This window comes from Nannospalax galili, unplaced genomic scaffold, assembly GCF_000622305.1.
Source record: "Nannospalax galili isolate Female #2095 unplaced genomic scaffold, S.galili_v1.0 scaffold846, whole genome shotgun sequence".
Classification (NCBI taxonomy): Eukaryota; Metazoa; Chordata; class Mammalia; order Rodentia; family Spalacidae; genus Nannospalax; species Nannospalax galili.
In genome coordinates, this window is record NW_008356458.1 from 3,823,879 (window position 1) to 3,850,552 (window position 26,674).

Genomic DNA, 26,674 nt, shown 5'->3' on the forward strand with positions numbered 1-26,674 from the left:
CAAAATAACCCCCCCCCACATAAATATATATGTATTAAAGAGAAGAAGAAGAAAGGTGACCTAAGTAGAAAGGAATTCATTGGAAGGAGTCTTGGGGAAGGCTGTGCACTTACAGGCTTAGAAAATAGGCTGGGGGAAGGGAAGCTGTGCTACTGCCAGGATCTCATGTAAGCTTATACTGCAGGGTGATCCTGGTGACAACTGCAACTTCTGCTCTGAGAGCACAGTTGCTCTGTTGGGAGGTCTTCTGGTGGGTGCTCCTCTATTACAGTGCCTCTCTGTCCTTGACTTTAAAAAAAGTTTAAGAAAAATTTATTTTTAATTTTTGTGTGTGAGTGTTATGCCTGCATGTGTGTAGGTGTACCCATGTTGTGTGGTGCCTGTAGAGGACAGAAGAGGCTGTCGGATTCCCTGGAACTGGAGTTACGGACAATTGTTAGCTGCCATGTGGGTGCTGGGATTCGAACCCCGGTCTTCTGCAAGAACAATTAGTGTTTTTAACCGCTGAGCCATCTCTCCAGTCCCATGTTTTATTAATTCTTTTGAGAATTTGATGCACTCCTCCTAACTCCTCCCAAACCCATTCCCACTCATACCTATCTCATGTCTTTTTTTTTTTTTTTTTTTTTTTCTTTTTCCTTTTTAAATAACCTACTGAGTCCAATTTGTCCTGCCCGTATACTCCTGGGTATGGGGCCATCCAGTGGAATATGTTCAACCTGCCAGATGCCAATCCCTTAAAGAAAACTGACTCTCCGTCCCTCAGAAGACATCCACTGTTAGTAACTCTTCAGTTGGAGATGGAGGCTCCTGATCCCCTCCCCCCTCCATGCTGGACTGTGACTGACTAGGTAGCTTTCAATCCTTGTGTTAATGTCTGTATTCAGAGTGTAACTGAAGGGAAAGCTGGGAAGATTGAAATAAGTATTTATGGAAGCAAGTAGCTTTCCTGAGAGTAGGGTATGGAAAAGATGCTGGGCAACCAGGATCACAAATGACTGGTGTATGATTAGAGGCTCAACAGCTTCAGAACAGGGAATGACTTTATTAGCAATGTGGAAAGGGTGAGAGTTAGAAGAGGGAAGACTAGTGGGCCAAAGGCACTGAGATTCATCTTGTGGCTCTCTGTAGTCTTCAGTTAACAGTTCCTTGAAAGTTCCTGGCACAGTTGGTGACTGTTCCTCTGCCCTTGCTTCAAGATACAAATCCTAATTGGGAGTATGGATGTTATCAAGTTTATGGAAGCATAATCTCTGCTGTCCATAAAGGAGAAAAGCTATTATAAAAATGGCAATTGAAAAGACCCTTGGTCTCCTTTGTGGGGGAGTAGGAGGTAGGGTCTCACCATGTACCCCAGGGTGACCTAGAACTTGCTGTGTAGCCCAAGCTGGCCTCAGGCTCTGAGCAGTCTACCTGCCTCAGCCGTCCCAGTGTAGAGACTACGGGTCTGGGCCATAGTACCCAGCTCTTGGCTCTCTTTTAAAAGCATATTGAACGATCAGATGATAACATTTGTACAGAGCAGATGACTGCTGTATTCATCTGAGGTCCACATTTACCCATTGTTTAGAGTTATGTATAAATGATACTATAAAGCCAGTTGTGGTGGTGCATGCTTAGAACCCCAGCATTCAGGAGGCTGAGGCAGGAGAATTATAGCTTCAAAGCTAAGTTGGGCTACATACATAATGTTCTTGAATTTTTGTATGTTTATATTATTTTGAGACATGGACTCACTATTTAGCTCAGGCTGGCTGAAAATTCAGGTTCTGCCAGCATCTGCCTCCTGAGTGCTGAGATTATGGGTGTACATCACACTCCTGGCTTATTTTATTTTTTCACTAATTTTGGTGTTGGGTATTGAACCCAAGGAACTCCCTTTCCCCCCTTTTTCTTTTCTTTGTGTGTGTGTGATGCATGTGTGTGTGTGGGGGGGTGTTGTGCATGCCCACATGTGTGCATATGTGAGTGCATGAGCAAATGGAGGGCAGAGGAGGATATTGGGTGTCTCTCCCTTCTCTTTGAGCCATGTTCTCTCATTGAATCTGAAGCTATTCTTTCCACTGGGGTAGCTGGCCAGCAAATTCTGGGATCCACCTGCCTCAGCCCCCGCAACACTGGGGTTACCAGGAATGCCCAGATTTTTGTGGGTATTGGAGATTCGAACTCAGGAGGTTGGAACTCCAGTTTTCTTGCTTTCACAGCAAGTTCCCTTACCTACTGAGCCATCTCCCCAGCTTAGAACTCAAGGGAACTCTCACATGACAAGTATATGATTCACCACTGAGCTGTACTCCCAGTTCTAGGATCCCAAATACTAAAATCCTGTTTTTATATTTGCATGATGACTGACAGATAAGATATAGTTTCTCTACCTGCAGTTGTGAAGCTCTCATTTGCATTTTGGTTATGACTTATCAAGAAATCTCAGAATATACAACATGGGCTTAGAATTGTTTTATTTAGTACTGGGGATTGAGCCCAAGACATTGAGCATACATTCTACCACTGAATGACAGCCCAAGCCCAGACTTAGAATATTTTTATTTTATTTTTTGAGGCAGGATTTCATGTAGCCCAGGATAGCTTCCAACTTGCTACATAGCTGAGCTTGCTATATACATGCTCATCTGATCCTCCTGCATCGACCTCCTAAGTGCCATGATTGAGCCACCACACTGGTTTATGTGGTGGTAGGACTAGAACCCCAGGCCCCATTTATGCTAGGCAAGCAATCTTTCAACTGAGCTGCATCATCAGTGCCTTAGAATATTTTAAATTTCATTTTTTTATTACTTTATTTCGTGTGTGTGTGTGTCCATGTTGTGGGATTAGTGGACAACCTGTGGGAATTGATTTTCTCCTTCCCTTTCTGGGTCCCTGGGATCAAATTCATGTTGTCAGGCTTAGCAGCATGTGCCTTTGCCCATTGAGCCATCTTGCCAGCCCCTAGATATTTTAGATAGAAAATTATATATAGTTCTTTGAGACAGGGTCTCCCAGTACTGCCAGCTGACTGGAATTCACTATGTAGACCAGGAGACTGGCCTCAGTCTCTCAGAGATCTGCCTGCCTTTACCTCCTGGGTGCTGGGATTAAAGGTGTGCACCATAATGCCCTGACATATAGAATGTTAAAAGTTTTATTTATTTTTATGTGTATGAGTGTTTGCCTTTATGTATGTACATGCACCATGTACATATGGTGCCTGTGGAGGCCAAAAGAGGGCATTGGGTCTCCTGGAACTGGAGTTACAGATGGTTGTTATCTTCCATGTGGGTGCTGGGAACCGAACCCAGATCCTCTGCAAGAGCAGCCAGTGCTCTACACCACTGAGCCATCTTTCCAGCCCCCCTAGATAAAGTATCTTAAATAAAAGTTGGCCACAAACTGAATTAAGAGTGCCTTCTTGGGGAGGGAGAGATGGCTTAGCTGTTAAGAGCACTGACTGCTCTTGTAGGTGACCTGGGTTTGATTCCCAGCATCCACATGGCGGCTATGAACCGTCCTTAACCCCAGTTCCAGGGGAATCCAAAGCCTTCTTCTGACCGCCGCGGCAATGCATGACACGAGTGCACTCACATACATGCAGGCAATATACTCATACACATAAAATAAAAATAAAAATAAATTTAAAAAAAAGAGTGCCTTCTTGGTAGAAGGTAAATAAATACTTGTGTGACTAAATGAATCATATAGGTTTCTAGGTATGCAAATGTGCCATTTATTTATTTATTTATTTTTATTTTTCTTAAGTGTGCTTTAAGATTAAGGCATATGCTAACATGAAACCAGTTTTGACTTACTCAGATACACAGTGATATACTATACTTCTGTGATATTTTTGTACATAAGGTTTACCCATAATGTCTTTTGTTTTTAAAGGTACTAGTACTTGGAAACAAGAGAGATCTTCCAAATGCCTTGGATGAGAAACAGCTAATTGAAAAAATGTAGGTCCTAAAAATGAGTAATATTTGAAAAGGTTCTTTCTAAATTTTGTCAAGTATTTTGTAAGCATAATTACATTATTCAATAGTGTTTTTAGGTGAATAAACTTAGCCAACCAAAGAAGTGAATCTCTAAAATTTTTGTAGTAAGATAGTATAGCATAGTAATAAAAATGAATAAAACTGAGCAAAGTGTGCTAAATATAGCAGCTGTCATTACTTTTACCAATTCTGTTTCTTGTAGGAATCTGTCTGCTATTCAGGATAGAGAAATTTGCTGCTATTCAATTTCTTGCAAAGAAAAGGATAATATAGGTAAGAAATTACTAATGTTTCTGGGAAAAGTAGTGTCACTGGGTGACTGCTGCTTTCTTCTGTTACTGTGAGTGGGGGAAACTGCTGAAGTTTGTCATGGACTTGATGTTTTCTACTGAGGGGTTGTTCCCTCAGGTGACATGTGGCAGTGTCTAGAGATGTTTTCTTTTGGTTGTCGTAACTGGAAGGGAGCAGAGACCATAGCTGTTACTAAATGTCCTTTAGTCCCCACAACAAGAATTAACCAGCAGAGAATGTCAGTCGAAGCAGGGCTCTGAGGAACCTTGCTCTACACTGACTGTAGCTTTCAGTACACTGTGCTGTTTCTTCAGCCCGTTAGTCCCTTCAGCATTTGCTAGTGTTTCCTAGAGCAGAAACAGACCAGAGGAACAAAATCTTTCCTCACTGTCACAAACTAGCCAGATATTTCTGAAGGAAAGTCACCCCAGAACAACAACAAAAATCAGCTGGGCTTGATGGTATGTTCCTTTTGAGAGGCTGAGGCAGGAGGATTGTTAGGAGTTTGAGGCCTGCCTAGGCTACACAGGCCAGCCATGGCTGCAAAGCAGGACCAGGACCCTAGCTCAGAAAGAAGAAAGAGAAAGGGAGAGAGGGATGAGAAGGTTGAAGAGGGAGGGATGAACGGACGTGGAGGGAAAGTGAGGTCTTTTGGGTTCAAGGACACAAGGGATGATGCAGCACAGGGTGAGTACTCATTTGGTGTTTGAGGCTGATCTTCATGGTTTATTTGGGCTCAGTAGTTGTAATTGTAGAATTCATGGTTCAGTTAAAGTGTTACTAAGTCTAAGAAAACCAATGCACTCTGAACTAGATTCAAATTGAGGACTTTATAAATTAGAATGCCTGTTCACTTGAAGCAAGAACTAAAACTAATAGCCAATAAGGATTTGAGTTCTTGAGTTATCAAGGATGTGTCCTCCAGTCATGTGTGGGGATTGTTTATACCTGTGACTGACTAGTCAAGAAGATAACTCTTACACCTAGGTACTGTCCATTCCTTCTGCCTTTTTATCTGGCCTTGAAGACTGACCTGTCCATTGTTCATAGAGGATAGGAGGGTTTTTTTAGCCTTTTAAAAAATAGTTTCTTGAATATTAAAATTTTACTTCAGGATTATTTTTCCCCTTATTTCATATTGGTATAATAAAAGATGTAAAAAACTTGTTTAAGTGATTGTTAAATCATTGTTTTTCCCACTGAATTGTCATGTGTGTTCACATCACAGCTCTAGTTCTTGATATGTGTGTGGCTTACAATTTCTTTAATGGGTATTACCTCGGAAAGTGGAAGATCAAATTTACAGTTATCTTTTAGGCTTGGAAGACAGAGTGCTACATCTAATAGATTCTCACATAGCCTTGAGGTGGGTAATACCTTTTAAAGAACTCAGAACAGTAATTCAGTGTTCTGACTTAGCTGCTCTTCTGGCTTGATTCTCCACTGCTGTGACAAAACACTCTGACCACTACCAACATGGGGAAGAAAGGGTTTATTTGGCTTACATCTCCCAGGTCATAGTTCATTAGGGAGTCCAAGGTAAGAACTCAGGGCAGGAACCTGGAGGCAGGAGCTGGAGCACAGGCCATGGAGGAACGCTGCTTACTGGCTTGCGCCCTTGGCCCCTGCTCAGCTTGCTTATACAACACAGGCCCACCCGCCCAGAGGTGGCACCACCCACAGTGGGCTGGGCCCTCCCATATCATTCCACGATCAAGAAGATGCCCCACAGATGTGGCCACAGGCCAGTCCAATGGACTCAATTTCCTAATTGGGCTCCCTCAACCCAGGTGTGTCAAGTTGACACTAAAGCTGTCCAGCACAGCTGCCTTCTCTTCCCGGTCTCTATGCTTTTCCTGGCTCCTGGTTTTTCCTAGCTGCTGTAACTTTAACTGTCTGATGATTCCTTGTGTATTAGTCAGGGTCTGTCAGCTTAGCTCACAGGATAGAGTCTGAGTAGTCCAACAATGGCTGCACCACACTGGAGAGGCTGAGAATCCGTAGTCGCTCAGTCCATGAGGCTGAGTGTCTCAGTCCCAATCTGGTGCTGAAGGTCTGACGAACTCCAAAAGATCAGCTAGTCTTCAGTCTACACCAGCAAGACGAAGTTACCAGTGAGAGAGAAGGCAAGCAGCAAGAAGCCTGGTGTGCTCCTCTGCCTTGGCCTTTTATACAGGCTGTCATCAGAAGGTGGCACCCACATTTAGGGTGTGTCTTCCATCCTCAGATGATCCAATCAAGAAGAGCTCTCTCATTTCCGTTAATCCCAGATCCAGTCAAGTTGACACCCAGGATTAGCCATCACACCTTACTAGTTACCTCTCTACATCTGTGGACCTAAAATGCCTGTTAACGCATCTTCATGTGTGTTGTACCACTCCTCAGATTTGATACACCTGCAGCTGAATTCTTAATTGCCCCTTCATAGCTGTTGTCCTTTAGCCATCTTTTGGTCAGCCTCATGGCTCACATCCTCACCCAGGCCTGATGCCACTACTGCCTGTATAGTAGTCACTCATGTTCTCTCAGCTCTGGACCTTCCTCAGTTACTCGTTGACAGTGCTTAGCTTGCCTTAGGCTTTTATCCCTTTACTCAGTTGAGAGAGTCAGTCTGCGTATTGGAGTCCTTCAAGTTGGCCTCCTGTTTCACCTGCTAGCTTGCTAAAATAAGCTAGTATGACTTCCCTACTTAAAATTCTCCAGTAATTTCCAGTAGCATCTAAGATTGGCATACTAAGTCATTTGTTGCCTTTAACCCAGTAGTTTTCAACACAGGCACATTTTGTCCTCAGGATGCATTGTTTTTAAAATTAACATGTGTAGGCTGGAGAGTTGGCTCAGTGGTTAAGAGCACTGGCTGCTCTTGCATAGGACCCGGGTTTGATTCCCAGCATCCACATGGTGGCTAGCAACTGTCCATAACTCTAGTTCCAGGGGAATTTGACACCCTCTTCTGACCTCTGAGGGTATTGCACAACTCAGGTATACGTATATACACGCAGGCAATATACATACTTACAAAATATAAAAACATTAACGTATACATGTATGAATATTATACTTTGTTCATGTTCATCTCCTCCTTACTCGTCCTCTCTCCTCATTTCTGCTGGGCTCCCTCCTTCCCCCAGGAGTCTCCCTCTCTCTGCTTTGATGTCCTCTGTGTGTGTGTGTGTGTGTGTGTGTGTGTGTTTGTGTTTCAATGTAGGTTCTACATATAAAACACTTGATATTCTCTCTCCTCTCCCATTATCCTCTCTCATCATCACTTCCCTGTACTTCCCTTCCTCCTCAAATAATTTCCCTTCTTTTGTGTAAGACAGATAGATATAGATGTAGATATATAGATTCCCCATATGAGAGAAAACTCTGAGACTGGCTTTTTTGTGTAACATGATGATCTCCATTTCTATCCATGTCCCTACAGATGACATAATTTTGTTCTTTTATTATTATTGAATAAAACTCCCTGGAGACATTTTGCACAGTCTAGAGATGTTTTGTCACAATGCAAGAGACATTTTGGTTGTCACAGTGGGACTGGGATTGATAAGGCACCTAGTAGACAAATCTGTCAATGCCCTAAAACATCCCATGGGGCACAAAAAAGGCTTTCTCTATGAAACAAGAACCATCCAGCCCCAGGTATCACAAGGCCAAGCCTGTGAAGCGTGGTCTAGCCTTCACAATGAGAGGCAACCCCATTTTCCTTGGGTTTTAGCCACATCTAACCAGTCCATCCAGTATTGTAGAGTGAAGTATGCCTTTTGGCTCTTTTTTTGCTTTTGCGATTCCAGTCTCTGGAGTGATGTCCAAATTCAAATGATGACTTTTGCCTTTTTGATTATATTTATAAGTCCTGTTCTCTCATATCTTTGGTTTCCTGGCAGTTTGTGTGTAATTCCTGATCTTATAGGCAATAGATGTAAGAGGGTACCAGTATCCTGTACTCAGTTGAATTTTAAAATCAGAAGGCTGTTCAATCTGATCATTTCTCTTACTGTCCTCATGAAACTCAGGTGATGGAGTACAGATTGCAGGAAAGACATAGCTCCTCGATTTAACTGCATTTTAAGTATTGTCTCTGTTTGTTGTTTAGTTTCTTAATGTTGATATCTTAACTGTCATTTTTCTATCCATGTTTAGATATCACACTTCAGTGGCTTATTCAACATTCAAAATCTCGAAGAAGCTGAAACATCTTCTGAAGTCTTCCATTCCTTCTTGGCTATAATCTTAGAATTACTGTCCGTTCCTCTCAAGTACTTCCCAGAATATGGTCCTTCCTAAACCCAAGAAATTGCCTTTTTCAGAGTTTATTTCTCATGTGCACTGCTGAAGATGTGTAACCCTAATCTTCCTAATGAATCAGCTGGAGTTGTCATGATAAAGTCAGCACACTCTAACGGCTTCACACACATGCCTGTCTAGTGTGGAGAGTTTTTTTGTTTTGTTTTGTTTTGTTTTAAAGAAAAAAGGACACATTTTTGACCATCTTAAATTAAGAAATTTGCATATTTCCATTCTGGTTGTTCTGGGCCAGATTTTTATATTGGTTTTGGTAAGCATCTACCTAGATTTCATTATAGAGTCCAGCTTAATACTGATACTGACTTGATGCAGCATGAAATTCTAGTGCCACACAGTATTTAGAAGAGCTTTAAGCCTGACTCCTGTGGGATATAAACAATGTTTATCTCATCTCACACATGCATGTAAAATTACACTGTAGGAATTCAGTAATAGTCTGCACAGAGTTAGCAGACATACCGGATCATCATGGGCTCTTGACACTAGAGACTTCCCACCTGGTGAATTTTAAAAAGACTCCTTTATCATAGATGGCTTTTGGGGAGGTGGGAGGAATTAAAGCATGCTCTTTGTATCTGTCCAGATCACTCATTTTTTTTTCCCCTTTCAACACACTTTTTTAAAAGGTTGGGGATTGAAGATTTTCTCAAAAGCTTTCAAGAATTTAGAGCATTCCCAGCCAGTATAATAAAACCTGTTAAAGAATGTGTGACTTTGTTTGAACACACATCTGTTCTTTGTATCTGCAGTCATTGAACCTGTGCTGCTGCATGACACTCTTAACTCCTGACTTTTTATATCCAGTCATAAAGTTGACTTTCAGCACAAAAGATCCTTATAAACAAATAAATTGTTATTTTTTTTTCTTACCAGTGTAAGGTTTGGCACCCTTTTGTCTGGTGCCATTAGACGTCTTGATGATTGTGACAACTCTAGACCTGCCTGCTTTATCTAATGTAATCATGTGCAACGTCTACAGGTTGTTTAATAATCAGTCACACAGAGAACTGAGGAACCGATTCTGTGTAGTATTTGCTTCTATGATACAGAAATGTATACAGACTTGCAATGAACATGTTTTGTAGTTTAGGGATCTCCAAATACATAAAGGGACATACAATACTGGCTCACTTGTAAATTGTTATTCATGTGCTGTGTTCACACTGCTCCTATGTTGCCTCACACTGTGTGTGACTCTGTTTCTTCTGTTAAGCAGCACTTAATGTAGACAGTGCATTTCCAGGTGTGTTGAGCACTCAGCGTGTAGTCAACAGTTAGTTCTTTTAGTGCATACCTGTTTTAATTTATAGACTGCCATGGCCTTAAAAATATTCTGTACAAATACCGCACTGTGTTGCACAGACACTACTTGTTTTTCTCCATTCACATTTTTAATGAGTACAATCTGGGCTTTTAAAGTTCTGTTCTTATTAGATGCATGTTGCATACTTCCCAGATGGGATGGGCTGTTTGAACGAAGGGATATTTAAAGATGCTACTGTAGCCCGACGTGACTATGAACCATTTCAAAGAATGTGGCAACTTCTTTTTGTGTGCCTAAAGGAGGGATTGGAACTAGAATGTGTGACTAGGTGGGGACTGCATAGGTTTGTTGATTGACCTATAGCTAAACCTTAATGTGTTTTTGTGTCTTTCCATTGCTTCAGCATTTCAGGACATCTAAAAGCTACTACCAACATTTCCTGTGCATAACCTCTGCATGTGAAAGCCAACCTAACAGTTACTGAACTTTGTAAATACGTAAACTTTTTTATTTAGGTGGATGCATTTTCGTCTGTTTACTGCTCTACTCAGCTTTATTCAATAAACTTGCATTTTGAGGGTTGTATTGGCAATTTTGACTTAAAATGTGCACCATGATGAAAGGTGCAGATCTGTTTTGGAAAGGAACAGGAAGAGAAGTACCACGAGGGGCTTCGTAGACCACGTGCAAGAAGTCAACTCAGACATCAAAGAGTTGTGTTTGTGGGCTGAACTAGAAATAAACTTTTAAAATAGCCACAGAACTGATGCTCTGATTGTCTCTTCTTTTTAAATTTAAAAAATAATGTATTATTTTACGTGTATGTGTGTATTGCTTGCATGTATGTAAGTGCACCTGTGTCCTGCTGTGCCTGCAGAGAACAGAAGAGACTGTCAGATCTCCTGGAACTGGAGTTATGGATAGTTGTTAGCTGTCATGTGGGTGCTGGGATTCAAACCTGGGTCTTCTGCAAGAACAGCCAGTGTTCTTAACTGCTGAGCCAACTCTCCAGCCCCTTCTTTTTAAATTTTAAATATTAATTTTTTTGTGTGTGGGAGAACATTCTACTACTTGTAAACTGTAGTGAGTGACTTAACAAATTTAGGCTAACACTTTGAAGGTGGGAGTACTGGGGGCTGAACCCAGTCCCTGCTATGGCTAGGTGGGCACTCTACTACCATTGAGTCACACCTTTGCTCCTCCATCCACACAGGTAGGACTTTTAGATGGTAGGGGGCTTGTTTGTAGAGAATTTTATCATCCAGTTTATCATCCAGTTTATTTTATTTATATTTTTTATTTTCACTGATAGGGATTGAATCCAGGACTCTTGCATGTACTAGGCATCCCCTCTACCATTAAGCTACATCCCAGGTTGGGAAAAATCCTTATATTAGAACCTGAAATTGCAAGACCTGTCTAATTCAATTCAGGATGCAAATACTTTCATCATCAAACATGCAGATCTGGGGCTGGGAAGATGATTTATTGCCACTTAAACTGGAGTTGGGATCCTATGCACTTAAATGCCTGGCAGGTGTGGCAGCTTACCTTTAATCCCAGCACTGGAGAGGCTGAGACATCAAGCTGGCTGGCTACACTGACACAGTCTGGAAGCTCTGGGTTCAACCCTGCCTCAGTATATACAGTAGAGAGCAACTGAGAAAGATTCCTCACATCAACTCTGGCCTCCACATGGCACACACAGCCACACTGGTGGACACGTGTGCATGCATATAACATATGCACAGCACACAGAAATAAAAAATGCTGGTTTTCTGACAAGGCCACATTTTTAGAGTAAAGCATTTGGCTCATTTTGCTAGTATGTGGTCATCTGAACTCCAAAATACATTGATATTTAGGAATGCTGTTGGAGAAATGGTTTTAACACACAGCAAAGTTGTCTTTCTCTGTGTACTGTCATTCTGTACGGCTAGTAGCCCTTATTTGCTAATTGGGTGTGTAATCTCGCTTTTCTATGCCTAGGAATCTCTTATTTTGTGAAATTGATAGTAAATAAGTTTGTTACAAGGAGTCTGAGTCCAGATGGGCCTGGGGAAGGGCTATGGAAGGTGCACATTTAGCTCAGTTCTAAATTTGTATCTGCTTTCAAAAACGGAAACTTCTATTTTCAAGATGTGGGTTTTTCTGTTTGCTGTTCTTGCTTTTTCAAGCTTACGCTGGCTTCAAACTCATGATCCTTATCCTCTGGGTGTGGGGTTATAGTATGTGTCTAAAAACCTGAGACTTCTAAAATTAGCCTCTGACTATGCTGCTCTTTCTTTCTCTCTCTCTCTCTCTCTCTCTCTCTCTCTCTCTCTCTCTCTCTCTCTCGTCTACATTTGACTGAGGGAGCAATTTCCTTTTGTACCTTAGTTTTAGTTGAATCAGGTTGATAGGTAGTTACAGCCTCTCAAAGGGTCTAGAGGGCAGAAGTCTGAATATGCTGTATGGGTACTCATCTGTAACATCCAGCTGGCCAAGGACTTTAAAAATGTGGGGAAACCATCATGATTGCTGTTTAAAATGTTTTCTTTTTATTGCAAACTTTGAAGGTCATGCCTCTACCAGCTCACTCTTGAGAGGAATAAAACCAGTAATGCAAACAGTAGCCTTGCAGACTTCCTGTAAGTTTGCTGTTCTACAAGTGGGTGTCCCTCACCAGGTGTTTCCTGTTGGTAAATAACCTCCATAGATTTCAATTTCAAATGCAGCTGTTAATAAAAATGGGTACCTCATCATTGATACCCCTTGGGTGATTGTAGGAAACCAGAAGCAGGCCATTGACCTGTTAGGTAGACTGCAGTGAGTAGTCTCTAAGCCATAGCAACAGTCATTTATCATTCTTTTCATTAACAAGGCCTCACTTGAGCAAGATAATTCTTTTTTAAAATAGAATTACTGGAGTTGGAGAGATGGTTTAGTGGCTAAGAGCACTGGCTGCTGCTGTTGCAGAGGATCTGGGTTCAATTCCCAGCACCCATATAATGGTTAACAGCCATCCAAAACTCCAGTTCCAGGGGATCCTGATGCCCTCTTCTGACCTCTGTGGGCTTTGCATGACATGGGTGCACTTACATACACGCAGGCAATACACATAAAATATTTTAAACTAGAATGACCACAATTAGGTAATGCAGATTTCCCAGCAGGAATTAGGCAGGAAGAAAACCTCAACCTCATTTTGCTGGGGAAAGGAAGGGCTATGGGAAGAGGCCTCTAACATATCCCTGCAGCCTGGTTCTGAGACCAGTACTGGATAGGTGAAAATGCCATCTCAGATACTTAGTAAACTTTTTTTTTTTGTCTTTTTGAGACAGGGTCTCCCTGTAGCCCCAGCTGTCCTGGAACTCACTATGTAGACCGGGTTGGCCTTGAACTCACAGAGGTCTGCCTGCTCTGCCTCCCTAGTGTTGGGATTAAAGGCATGCGCCACCACACCTGGCTTCTTTGTAAACATTTAAAGAATATTTTTATTTTATGTGTATGAGTATATTGCCTGCATGTAGGTAAGTGCACCCTTGTGCAATGCCCGTGGAGGACAGAAGAGGCCTTCAGATCCCCTGGAGCTGGAGTTACAGTTGTTAGCTGCCATGTGGGTGCTGGAATTCAAACCCGGGTCTTCTTCATGAACAACCAGTGTTCTTAACCGCTGAGCCTTCTCTCCAGCCCCTTTGTAAACATTTTTAAGACATATTTTAGGTATGAGTCTGACTGCATGTGTATATATGCACCATGCACATGCTTGGTGCCCTCAGGCCAGAAGAGAGCATTGGATCCCCTGCTGGAGATATAGATAGTTGTGAGCTGCCATGTACGTGCTGGGAACTGAATCCAGGTCCTCTGTAACAGCAAATGTTTGTAACCTCTGAGGCATCTCCCCCTGCCCTCTTCTTGGTCATTAACTGATAGTGTACCTGTGAATCACTGAAGCCCACCAGCTGGTTTTCCAGGCTAACAGAGAAAAAGGTTTCTAACCCAGCCTCCCCACTAGCAGGCTGTGATTCTGGTAGCTTAGAGATGTGGGTTGTAGTTAGAGGTATGCAATGCCCACTTGTCCTAGTGACTGTTTCATGTGCCTTCTACTTGAAAGCATGGAAAGATTTACATTTTTTTTAACTTTCAGTTTTAATAAAGTCCTCACCAACACAGATGGTTTACAGAATGACGCAACAATTTAGAAAGGAAATGCTGTTAACATACAGACTTGCATTTGGAAAAGCATTTACAGTTTCAAATGTTTTGCCCAGACTTGAGAAAAAATATTTACCTCTGGATACATTGAGGAAAAACATATCTACCAAGAATCTGGGGCTAAACAGTTTAGAGCTAATGTATAACACTTTCAATTAGAATTTAGAGCTCAGGACAAACCTGAAAAAGTTAGAAAATACTTCCTTTCAAAGTAAAGAAGGGGGAGGGGAGCCAACCAAACCTCTCTTCCCTTTTGAACATGGGAGGTAAAACGTTAGTCACTTGCCTAACGGTAGTCTCTCTCCAAGCTGTCTTCTGCAACAGTGGCCTGCCCTCAGTGTTACACAATCTAGCCCACATAATGGCTTTTAAATTTTTTAAAAAGACAGGGTCTCACTATATAGCCCTAGCTGGCCTGGAACTTGCTAGATAGAACAGGCTGGCCTCATCCCTCTGCCTTTGCTTCTGCCTCCTGAATGCTGGGATTAAAAGCTGACCAAAATGGATTATCTTGTTTCTTTGTTTTTTTTTTTTTTTTTTTTTTTTACATCTCCCCAGGGTCTGGAGAGTTTAGAGCACTGCTTGCTCTTACAGAGAACCTGGGTTTAGTTCCCAGCACCTACATAGTGGCTAACAACTGTCCATAACTGCAGTTCCAGGGGAGCCAACACCTTCTGGCCTCCATGGTCACTAGGCATGCATGTGGTACACATACACACATGCAGGAAAAACACTCAATACACATAATAAATCTTAAAAAGAGTTACCTCCTATTACCCAATGTGCTAAATTAGCTAACTTCATTCCTATTAGTTTTCAAGGAGAAATTCAAAATTGTTGTCTGTCATACCAGTCTCTCTCCTAAGGAGAGCAGTAGTCTTCCTCACAGTTCACAGAAGGACTAAAAAGGTAATTTTTCCATTTTGTGGAAGCATCAGTTAATCATACAAAGAGCTGGGGCATGGTGCACACACAACATCAGTTCTCCCAGGGAAGGTGCTACATTTGGTTTGGCAGAATAGGTGGGAGGAACGGAAGCCCACTACCTTTCGGAGACAGTGGGCTCGCTATGCTGCTCTGGCTAGTCTTGTCTCTTGGCTTCAACGCAATCCTGCCTTAGCATCCTGAGTAGGACTTGAGGCATGTACCAGTCCCCCTCACCCCCAACTTCAATTTAGTTTTTGAAGTTAACTTTTAATAGGTAAAGTCGCATGCTTCAGAAATTAACAGCATACAAAACATTGTCTTGGTCTTACCCACATAAAAAGCCTGCTTGCTGATTTGGCAGTTTGCTTTTTTCTATTGTTTTCTTCAGATAAAAAGTGTAGACTACTTCCCTGGCTTGTGTAAGGCCATTCACAATAGGGCCCACTCTGTATGCAGCACTGTTACAGATACATTTTATGTGTGTGTATGAAAGTTTGTTCTAAGTACTGTTCTTATCTTAAAACTGGAAATTTTTTACAGCTGAGGAAACAGGTCCAGAAACTAACTTTGCAAGGTCACTCAGAGGACAGAGCTTCCGAATGTTCAACACCTGACAGTCAGACTTCTGGTTCTTAGCAGTCATTTCTTTGGCATGCTGCGGTGAATCCAGTTTGATGTTGACAGTGCTTCCTTTTCTCCTTAGTCTTGTGGTACTCTTGTGTTTTTAGCTATGTCCCTGCACATTTATAATCTCAGCACAGTGGAAGCTGAAGCAGGAGGTTCCCGAGTTTGAGGCAAACTTGGGCTACCTAGTGAGACCCTATCTCAAAAAACAATTTTTCATTTTAGGGGTGGATTTTTAAAGTTAGGTATGGGTGTTGTCTTCATCAACCACATTCAGTCTGAGACATTCTCATGTAAAGAGCCAGACACAGGAGACTCCATCTTCATTGTAATGTTTTCTACGAAGATTGAATGAAAATACTGACAGTGTTTAGAACATTGCTATGGACAACTGTGCCATAAAAGTATTTTTTCTATGCTGGATAGTTTTCTCTGGTTATTAAAAGACTGGGTTTTATTAGAGCTTTCCACTGACGTGAGGACAGGAACTGTCATCAGAGTGACTGAAAGTTGACTATGATGCAAGATCAAATTGAAGCTAAAATTTGCATGAAAGTAGGTTGAAGGGGAAACAATGTGTAACTTACTGTTTAGTCTGTAAGTAGGGGGGTGTCAGAACCTTCTAGTTGAGTGTCAAGAGCTGGAACTGGGTTTGGAGTAGGATTCCTAGGCATCGTTCATAGATATCCACAAGGCTTGTATAATTAAAAAAGACCCTGTTCAAACTATCCTTGTGTTCTGCTTCAGCCTTTGTCTCTCATAAAAAGGTTCAGCTAACAGGAAGGGCCTTACTGTGTTGTGTGCTGCTCTGTGTTGTAATCCTGTCTTCTTAGTCCCCCTCACAGTTTAGTATTGCAAAGTCCTCTGACCCTGAAAATGGGGTGAGATAGGTCCAAACTTAGGGAGGACAAAATTTATAGGCACTCAAATACGTGGCAGCTGAAGCCCTTAAAGAGTTGAAATTTGCAACGTTCTTAGAGGAATTAAAAAAATCAGGAATTTGTCGAATCTGTCCCACATCTCCAAGGTCAGGTTGCTGATGCCTTGCACTGTGGAGGTGATTAGGAGAATGAGGGACAGGAAGAGACGTTTAAGTACCTGTGATGAAAATTTGGTGGTATTCCTACCGCCCTTCCTGTTGGTCTAGGATGGGGTGGCAGAGTGTGTTTTAGAAAGTATCATGAATGATTCTTCAAGTTAGGGCGTTCCTATAAAGATATTTTGGATGATGTTTGGTGTTCAGTCTTTGAGCCAAAGGTAGGAAGTCCCACCCCTCACCATGAGCCGATTCTCAAGTTAAAAGAACTTTGCCCTGGATATGCGCACGTGAGCCCTACACAAACCGGTCCTTTCTTTCCTCACTACTTCTAAACTAGACTTGGCCTGGCTTTCTTCCATCTATCTCCGGAGAAGCAAACATTCCCCCCAGGGCTTGATCTACCCAAGCCTGGGCGGGTCAGGCCACGTCTGTGTCCAGTGTCCGGGCTCTCCAGTGCCGTGGTCCGATTGGTTGGAAGTTCTCTCCCGGAAAGCCTGAGCGACCTGGACTCGCCACGCCAGCTGGACCGGACTCAGGTCCGCCCAGGGGGCGGGGCAAGGAGAGGGGCGGGGCCTCACGGTCACCGCGGCCTCTGGTGCGGGAGTTCCTGGCCGCACCCCTCGAGGCCGGGCTCGGTGCGGGCCAATCCCGGGCGGCTGAGCGGGTGATCTAGGGTGCCAGGCGGGCTGGGCCCAAGAACCGGAGGGTGGGGAACAATAGGCCAGTTCCTGGTGCGTCACGAGGGAGTTCCTTAAAGGGGAAGTGAGCGAGGCTCCGGGGCGGACACTGGGTGTGGTGGTCGGCTGGGTACGTGCCCTGCGTTTTAAAATAATGCCCGCGGCGGCCGCGCGACCATGCAATGGCGAGCGCTCGTCCTGGGGCTGGTGCTCCTCCGGCTCGGCCTCCACGCGGTGCTGTGGCTCGTCTTCGGGCTGGGGCCGAGCATGGGCTTCTACCAGCGCTTTCCGCTCAGCTTCGGCTTCCAGCGCTTGAGGGTCCGGGACGGCGTGTCTCCACCAGGCTCAGGGGCTTCAGGGCCGCCCGGGGGCCCGGCGTGGCTGCACCGGCCTCTGCTGGGGAAGGCGGCCGCTCGGCGCGAGGCTCCGGGGCGGCCGGGGTCGGGCGTGTGCGGCCCGGCGCACTGGGGCTACACGCTGGGCGGCCGCGGTTCCGGCCCGGACGAGTACGAGCGGCGCTACACTGGCGCCTTCCCGCAGCATTTGCGCGCCCGGATGCGCGACCTGGCCCGGGGCATGTTCGTCTTCGGCTATGACAACTACATGGCGCACGCCTTCCCTCAGGACGAGCTCAACCCCATCCACTGCCGCGGCCGGGGGCCGGACCGCGGGGACCCGTGAGTAGCCTGCGCCCGCCGGACATCCGGGACAGCGCGCCCTTCGCTTCCTTCCGTCCCTCCGGGTCCCCAAGTCCACCGGGTCTTTAGGGTCCGGGGCCCGAGGTGCTCCCCCAACTCCCCGCCTGGTGGGCTGGTGATTGCGTCCTTGTGGATTCTGCTGGACCCTCCAAACTTGAGGACAGCGGCCCCTCTCTTACTCTTGGGGAAACTGAGGACTAGAGATTGTCAAGGGCGGGCTTGGGCTTTCGATGACCTACTCCAGATGGACCGAGGATCTAAGTGAAAGCCTTAGTCTTGTGTTTCTCAGCGTAGTTCCAGAACGACCCCCGCCCCCCTTCGGATTGCCACACCCAAGGCTCTTTAATCTAAAAATTAAGGAACTGATCCCTAGAGAGGGTCATCCACGGAGTTGGAGGTAGAAAGGGATTGGCATTTATCCTTCCGAGGGGCCGCTACAGGCTGAGCAGAGCTAGTTGGGAAGGATGGAGGTTGGTTGGTCTGAATCCTCCAAGCGTGATTTCTTAGGCGCTGAATTGACTGACACCGCCGCTTCCTGTTGTAAACACCACTGGGGCGATAGGGCTGGCAAAGAAGGCCAGCTGGTCCTCCCAGCTCTCCACTGGCTGCGCTTGGGAAGGTGGAGTTCCAGGGTTGCTGTTGTAGACTTCAAAGTTCAGCAGGGCCGCACACCCAGCCAAGGTCCTCCTCCCTGAAGAGGAGGTTGTGCATTGCCGCACACCCTGTCAGGCCGGTTGGTGACTGCTGTATTTTCTACCTTCTTCTTTCTTTGGTGGAGGTGGAGGAGTGGGCTTGATCTTTGTCTTGACAGCACACATGGGCACCCATGGACACCTGCTGCGGGGCTTTTCCTTTACCTTGAAGGAAACAGTGGAGTCCAATTCTTAGGTTCTAAAAAGAAAGCTAAGTGCTGGCAAGGTGGTTCAGTGGGGTAAGAGCTCTTACCTCCTAGCCGGGACCTGAGTTCAATCCCTGGGATTCCCGTGGTGGAAGGAGAGAACTGACTTCAAGTTTCTTTTGACCTGTAAACATGGGCAGTGACATGTACCCACCCACCCCACACACAGTAAATGTGAAAAAACAAAACAAAACGTTTTTAAAGGGAAGCTAATACTGAGAAAGGGCATGAAGAGTTTTAAAAATGGGTTGGGTAAGTGCAAATTCATGTCTTTGTAACCTGATGAGCTAATAGCAAGGACACATCCCAGACAGTGGGACTTGACCTTTCCATAGTTCTGGGCAACTAAGGAGCAGTTTTATCTTGCTTTGTACATAATATTTTTTTCCTAATTTTCTCTTTCCTTCTCTCTCTCCCTCACATTCAATAGCATTGGAGATTGAACCCACTGCCTCTTGTAACACTACTCCTTTGCTGGATTAAAGGAAACGGATGAGCTTTCTCATTTATAAGGAGCACAGAGGAGACGTTATGCCTATGGATGTATCTTCTCTATCTCAGCTTTTCCCCTTTTCTTTCCGCTTTCCTTTGTTTCCTCTTTCCTTATCTTGTAAGAATATATTTCATTAAATTTGGTAGGGGACAACTGAAAATGCCACCAGTTATTTTCACTAGGTCTTTTCTCCTAGTTCCTACCCACGTGCCAACACATTTTTGTACATAGTTGCAGCCATAGCATGCCCCTATTTTGGATCTTAATGGTGTTTTGTTGCTGGTGCTCATGATATTACTGGAGGAAGAGTCTTCTCAGTGAGTGCTCTTGTTCTCCCTCACAGATTGGTTTCCAGATTTTCTTTTACTGGTGGAGCATGGAAAACAGTTTAATGAGGAATTGTGATCTGTTCCCTAGGGAATAAAATGGTCTGGAGAGTGATTTGATATTTCCTTCCTTCCTAGCTCCCTTTTTATCTTCCTTCCCTTCCTCCTTCCCTTCTTTCCTTCTTTCCCTTCTTCCCCTCCCTCTCTTCTCTCCCCCTTCCTTCTTTTCTTTCTGATTGTACAGAGCACAATGGGAATGTTACCCTAAAAGCCCTGGCTCTAGCAGTTGTAATAAGCTGGACTTGGCCATGTATCCCAAGTGTCAATTAAAGACACAAGTATTAGTACAAAGCAGAGAAAGGAGATTTAATTAACATCTTGGGAAGAACAGAAAAGGGGCCTCGTTGCTCTTAAATTTGTTTTCAGGACACTGCTGTGAGTCTTGAGTTCAAATAGAGGAAGGATTGGGGCTGCTGGCAAGAGATATGCATAACTAAGCAGTCCTGGTCCAGCTGTGGTCCTGGTCATTATTTTATCAGCTCAGGTCTTTCAAGGTGGGCCTATACAATGTTAGTCTGTTCATTGTTGTCATCATTCAACTGAGGGACCAATCTAGTTCCCATAAAATGATCTGCTTAGAGGGTAGTCTCTCCATCATCTTGGGGGTGTTCTAGCCTGCCTGCCAAACCTTGCTGTTCTTGCAATCTGTGTGACAGCAGGTTTAATACAGTGTCTTAAAGGGGAATGAGAAGGTTAGGTATCACTGCTGTCTAGACAGACATTCCTTGAGTGATTAACTTGTGTGTGTGCAGAGATAATCAGTGACTCAAAGGAGAGGAGACAGGTGCAGAATGAAGATGGAGATTGCAGGCTTTTACCTTATGTTTAGTTATATTGTCAGCCCAAGTGAGAAGTCAGTGCTGTTTAGCAAAAGCCAGCTTCTAAGTGCTTGTAACCCTAGGGCCTTATGCACGCTAGACAGGCACTGTACTGCTGAGCTATACTCCCAGCTTTTTGTCATTTTCTGTTTTGAGACAGTCTTGCTAAATTGCATAGGCCAGCTTTGAACTCACCCTGTAGCCCAGGCGAACCTTAAACCTGTGATTCTTCTGCTTCAGACCCTGAAGTATCTGGAATTACGGGCTTGTTTTATGAGGCCTGGCTTTAATGATTTTCTTAAAGAACCTTAAGAGTTTTCTGGAGTCCTCGTTCCAGCAAGGCAAGGTGATGGTAGTCCATTGAACTTTGTTGTCCCAGTGGTGTCTTGAGTATGTAGGCCTTTATTTAAGGTTGGTGGTTGGTGGCTTGGTTATGTGTTAATATCAGGTCTCTGACTGTGAAGATGCAATAAGCAGTATTGGGGGTGTGTGGCATTTGGCTTTTGTGTTTTTGAGGCTGTAAAAGGACTCTGGGGTTTTGCGACCTTGAGCAGATCCTCACTCTGGCCACTTGCAAGGCATAGAGTGTTGTAGTTTAGCCCCTCTCGTGTTTTGGTGGTATCTAGGAGAGTTTCAAGCCTACTTTGTCATTCCAGTTCTGAACAAGTTGGATATTTTTGCATCTTCAAATAAATACACTATAATAAAAAGTCTTTAAGATACTTTTAATTCTAGTAAAGGAAATTGAACACAGGGCATGCTCAATGCTCTGCCACTAAGCAAGATTCTCAGCACATGCTGCTCTTGCAGAGGACCCAGAACTCAGTCGTATCAGACAGCTCATGAGAGCGGCTCACAACCACCTGTAACTTGGGCTGCGGGGATCCGATGCCCTCTTTTGGCCTTGGTAGGCACCCACACCTGTGGCCTGTCTCACACACATACACACACACACACACACACACACACACACACACACACACACACACATAGAAATAAAATCTTACTCTGAGGGCTAGGAATATAGCCCAGTGGTAGAACACTTGCCTAGCATGCAGGAGATCCTGGTTCAATTCGTAGTCCTGCAGAAAATAAATAAAAAAGAAAAAAATTAATTCTGAGACCATATCCTTATGTAGCCCAGGGTATCCTCACACTTAGGATTCTTCTGCCTTGGCCTAGACTTATAAGATGTGCTTTAACTGTGCCAAGCAAAAATCTTTTAGATTTTTAAAACTCAAATATATTTGTTATTGTTATTATATTATATATTCTGATTCTTTTTAAATAACTGAGAACTTTCCATTGGAATATTACCTAAAAAGGCACAAAACCAAGATACTCAACATGCATGTCTTCCTCTCACACTCCTTCCTTTTTTTTATTTTGTAAGACAGGTCTCATGTAGCCCAGGGTAGCCTTCAACTCTGTATGTAGCTGAGGATGACCTCGGCTCTTCTTGCTCCTGTTTCCACCTCCCAAGGGCTGTAATATAAGCACAGACCACAGAACCTGGCTCTGTCTATGCTCTAGTCACATCTTAATTCTTATGTTGCTGGTCTTAATAGACCTGGTTGACCTGTGACATTAACTAGAAGTAAAAAAATCTTGAACACTGTAAAAATAGCTGATCTTTGTCTGGGTCCAGACTACTGTTGGGTCAAAGGATCCGTATTCAAGGGTTCCTTAGAGTAAATTTAGGTATTTCTTGTCATTCTGTGGATGGCAACTATAAAGTCAGACTCTAGGCATGTGACCATGCTTGAGTTTTCCTCAATCACATTACTACTAAAACAAAAAGCAAATCTCCAGTGAACAGATTAAATATTGGCTCCTTACCTAGTTTGTTCCCAGGTACCTCCAGCTTAAGCTACGTCCTGGGCTGGGGAGATGGCTCACTGGGTAAGAGTGCTTGCTGTGCACACATGAGAATCTGAGTTCAAATTCCCAGGTTAGAGATAGAATTGCTGGGCCTTGCCGGATGCCAGCTGTGTTTCAAGGGAATAAGATGGAGCAGGACAGAGCAGGACATTGGAGTCTTCCTCCAGCCTCTGCTGGTGTATGAGTTTGCCAAGCAAAGATGGACTTCCTCATAATTGCTCTTTCCTTTCGACTCTTTCAGAGCCAGGCTTGTCTGTTTTTCTTTGAGCTGTTTGAAGGTGATTCTCCCAGACTTGCTCAGTTCCCCTTTGGATTCCTTTCCTCCGAGCTGCCATTCCACATTAAAGGTTGCTTGAGAATCGAGTGCCATTGTTCTTCATGTCCCTTTAATCCCTTGAGTGCATGCGACTGTTTGTTATCTCTGTTCTAAAACAGCTGTTACAGGTTCAGTCTGTGTAGGATTTGTTGGGGTGGGGAACCCGTCTCTTTGATTTTGTCAACTTCGTAATCAAAGATTTTTCTAGCAGGGGTCATAGTTTTTTTTCATCTTTTCTGTTTAGAGATGGTAAGAATTTTGAAGTTTCACAGTGCAATGATTGCTATAAACGGCCATTCCCGTAGTGAGTTGGGAGGGATTTGGATATGGTCCAGCCGGCTGGCTACATGGGAAGATGTGTCCTCTTGAATTTTGCTTTGTGGCTTCCTGGCTTGAGTTACTTGAGCTGTTGGGCAGACTGTGCTTTAACAAGAGTGTTTGAAGAGCACTTTTACCTGAAGAATGGGCTGAGAGAATCAGGAGAATGTGCTGCTCTTAGGCCAGGACCTACTATTGAAAGTGTCTGATTCCCCTGCCCCCTCCTTCTTTCCCTTTATTTTAGCACGTTATTTTTATTTATTTAATTTATTTATTTATTTATTTATTTTTGGTCTTTTTGAGACAGGGTCTCCCTATAGCCTTAGCTGGTCTGGAACTTGCTGTGTAAACTTATTATTTAACCTTTTTTTGAGATGTAATGTTGCTGTGAAAGCCAAGGTGGCCTTCAACTTGACAACTCTTGCCTCAGCCTCCTAAGTGATGAGATGATACATGTTTGCCACCATGCTTGGCCCTCCCTTAGCACATCTTTAAAGACTGGATAGCAATTATTTGGTAGAAAAGAATTCAAATGTGCCCTCTCCTGGCACATCTTTAAAGACTGGATAGCAATTATTTGGTAGAAAAGAATTCAAATGTGCCCTCTCCTGGCACATCTTTAAAGACTGGATAGCAATTATTTGGTAGAAAAGAATTCAAATGTTTCTACTGATACTCTAGATCTAAATGTATTTTTCTTACTAGAGTGGAACCATCACAGTAATTGCAAATACATTTTTTTTTTTGTTTTGAGACAGTCTCCCTGTAGTCCTAGCTGGCCTGGAACTCGCTATGGAGATGAGGCTGGCCTTGAATTCACAGAGATCCACCTGCCTCTGCTTCCCAAGTGCTGGGATTAAAGACGTTCAGCACTATACTTGGCTCAGTTATTGCAAATATATTTTTTTTAAAAAACTCTGCAATAGTTACCTAATATTACTATTTGGGCATTGTATTGAGAGGGTTTTTGCTGCTGTTGCTGTTGTTGTTGTTTAGTTTTCTGTGGTGCTGAGGTTCAAACCCAGAGTCTTAATACATGCAAGGCAAGGGTTCTACCAGTAGCTACTTGCCCACTCCTTAAATATTTTAATACTGAGTCCCTTTTTTGTGTAGACTTAAAAAAAAAAAAATCACAATAAAACTTGGAAAGGAGTGCAGCGCTCAAAATTAGTAATGCCTTCTTTGGGACACATGCCTGAGGTTAGGGTGGAACCCAGGACAGATTCCTGAATGTGATTTGTGCTTCTACATCTATCTAGTTCAGATGCTAAATGACATGGAAGTCTTTTCTGGTGAGGTGGGCGGTTGGCACTCACTCTGAGTAGCAGAGCATAGTAACTAAATACTAAAATTCAGGGGCTGGAGAGGTGGCTCAGCGGTTAAGAGCACTGGCTGTTCTTGAAAAAGACCCAGGTTCGAATCCCAGCACCCACATGGCAGCTAACAACTGTCTGACACTCCAGTTCCAGGGGATCCGACAACCTCTTCTGTCGTCCGCGGAAACTGAACGACACGGTTGCACTTACCTATGTGCAGGCAATACATGCATACACATAAAATAAAAAAGTCTGCGGGAACTGAACGACATGGTTGCACTTACCTATGTGCAGGCAATACATGCATACACATAAAATAAAAATAAAAAATAATAAATAAAATATTAAAAAAATTAAAATTCAATGAAAGTGTTCTTTTGAGTTACTCAGATGAGGTTGAGAATGTCTGCTCTGACTCTCCTGCACCCCTTGGCAGTTCCTGTGTGCTTTCTGGCTAGCACTGCTTTTGAGGGGCATACTTGAATCCTGGGTTCTGGCCCTGAGAACACATTTTGCAATTATGTAAATTCATTTCAAAAGAGCAACAAGCAGCATGTTTTCCTGCTGTGTCTCCATGGCTGTGGGAGATAGGGTGGCTTGAGTTCCTGGGTAACCCCTTCCAGCTCGCTTGTTCTACAAATACACCTATAGTTTTGCTATAAATTCCTTGTCCCCCATTCAGTGGCCTAACAGCCTGGAACAGAGCAACTGGAAGGTTCAGATAAAATCTCATGAAGGAACTGTTATGTCTGCTTCTTCATGCAAGTTCCACTTCACGCTGGCTGAGGTCTGGAAGGCTTTTTATCTTTTGTGTATGTATGGCGGCAGAGGCACATGCTGTGGCTTGTGGGAGTCAGAGCTCTCTTTCCACCTTGTGGGTCCAGGAATTGAACTCAGGTTGTCAGGCTTGGCGGCAAGCACCTTTACCCACTGAGTCATATCTCAACTGGCTCCTCCATAAGGCCTCTTAGAGAGACAAAACAGGCCAGGCCATCCAGAACCTGGGGGATGCTGCCCCACAAGTTTCTTTCCCAGGGAAGGAAGTAGGACGAGGGCCTCTTAGGATGATGCAGGTTTGGCTGAAGTGCAGAGATGGAAGATGTCAGATGCAAATGAATCTGGCTGGAAATGGAAGTAGGGCTTTTCTTCTTTGGTCTCCAGTATATGAGATCTTATCATTTTCTTCCCCTGGAATTATTTCCTGGCTTTGTGGGAATGGGACAAAGGAGTTGGTGAAGGCTTTGGTCTGAATTTCTTGAGCTATATATATTTCACGGTTTCTCCAACCTTCCTGAGTGTGTTGGTGTTGTCATGTGTCATGGTTTGAGCCATAAGGAAATAGAAGACTACTCAGAGCTTTTCCTTGTATGTTGTCCTGTAGTTTGATTTTTAGTTTGAATTTCTTGAGGGGCTGGGATTGGGACCGAGGGCAGAGACTGTGGCAGGCAGGTCCTCTACCCCTGAGCTATATTCCCAGCCCTGTAGTTGGTTTCTTGACATGATTTCAGGATGGGATATTGATTATGAGGGTAGAAACTTTGACACAGCACCAGGAGTGAGGGAGAAGGACCTGAGTTCCTGTTTGGCTCATATGAAAAGATATCCCTTCAAAATTTGTGGAATAATGGAGAGTCTTTGCATGAGATATTAGTGAAGGAAGGGTATAAAGAAGTTCATTTATTCCCCGGTGAGTCACATTGATAGAGCAGCTGCCCGTGTTTGCTGCTTTCATTGTGTGCTTGGCTAAAGTGTGAGACTGCAGCATTGAACTTTACAGTTGGCCATGTGGCAGGATCGCTCCTTCAGTTCCTAACCATTGTGAAATTTAGAAAATTTTGAAGTTGGTCAGGGTCACAGAGCCTGTTCATCTCTAGATTCCCCTTGAGTTTTTTCTACTCCGGTTCTGTGCGGATGTCTCCACAGTTCTCTGTCTTCATCCTATGCTACAGAAGCTGTTGTTCTTGAGACAGAAAGCTTTACCATGCTGGTCTACTCATAATCAGTATCTGAAAAGATAAGAGTTGTCCACAGGTTTCCTTTCTGATGGGTGTTTAGTTTTATGGTTTTTTTCCCCCTCTACTTTAAACACAAAGTACTATTGTTGAATGTTGTTTGTTTTTCAGTTCAAATCTGAACATCAATGACGTCCTGGGAAATTACTCCTTGACTCTTGTTGATGCCTTGGATACACTTGCAGTAAGTATTCAGCCCTTTCTTCTTTAATTAAG

General features: G+C 43.7%; 2 protein-coding genes across 2 annotated transcripts in view; both read left to right on the forward strand.

The window, feature by feature from the left end:
* Arl8b (ADP ribosylation factor like GTPase 8B) overlaps positions 1-10,621 on the forward strand; it is a 46,764-nt gene extending 36,143 nt beyond the window's left edge. Inside the window, exons 5-7 of the mRNA XM_008854578.2 lie at positions 3,886-3,953; positions 4,195-4,265; positions 8,430-10,621. Of these exons, the coding sequence (XP_008852800.2) occupies positions 3,886-3,953; positions 4,195-4,265; positions 8,430-8,479 (189 nt within the window). The 3' untranslated portion in view covers positions 8,480-10,621. The remainder of the gene's footprint in view (positions 1-3,885; positions 3,954-4,194; positions 4,266-8,429) is intronic.
* A 6,838-nt stretch (positions 10,622-17,459) lies between these two features.
* Positions 17,460-26,674, forward strand: part of Edem1 (ER degradation enhancing alpha-mannosidase like protein 1) — a 42,654-nt gene continuing 33,439 nt past the window's right edge. The window contains exons 1-2 of the mRNA XM_008854579.3: positions 17,460-17,999; positions 26,570-26,642. Of these exons, the coding sequence (XP_008852801.1) occupies positions 17,500-17,999; positions 26,570-26,642 (573 nt within the window). The 5' untranslated portion in view covers positions 17,460-17,499. The remainder of the gene's footprint in view (positions 18,000-26,569; positions 26,643-26,674) is intronic.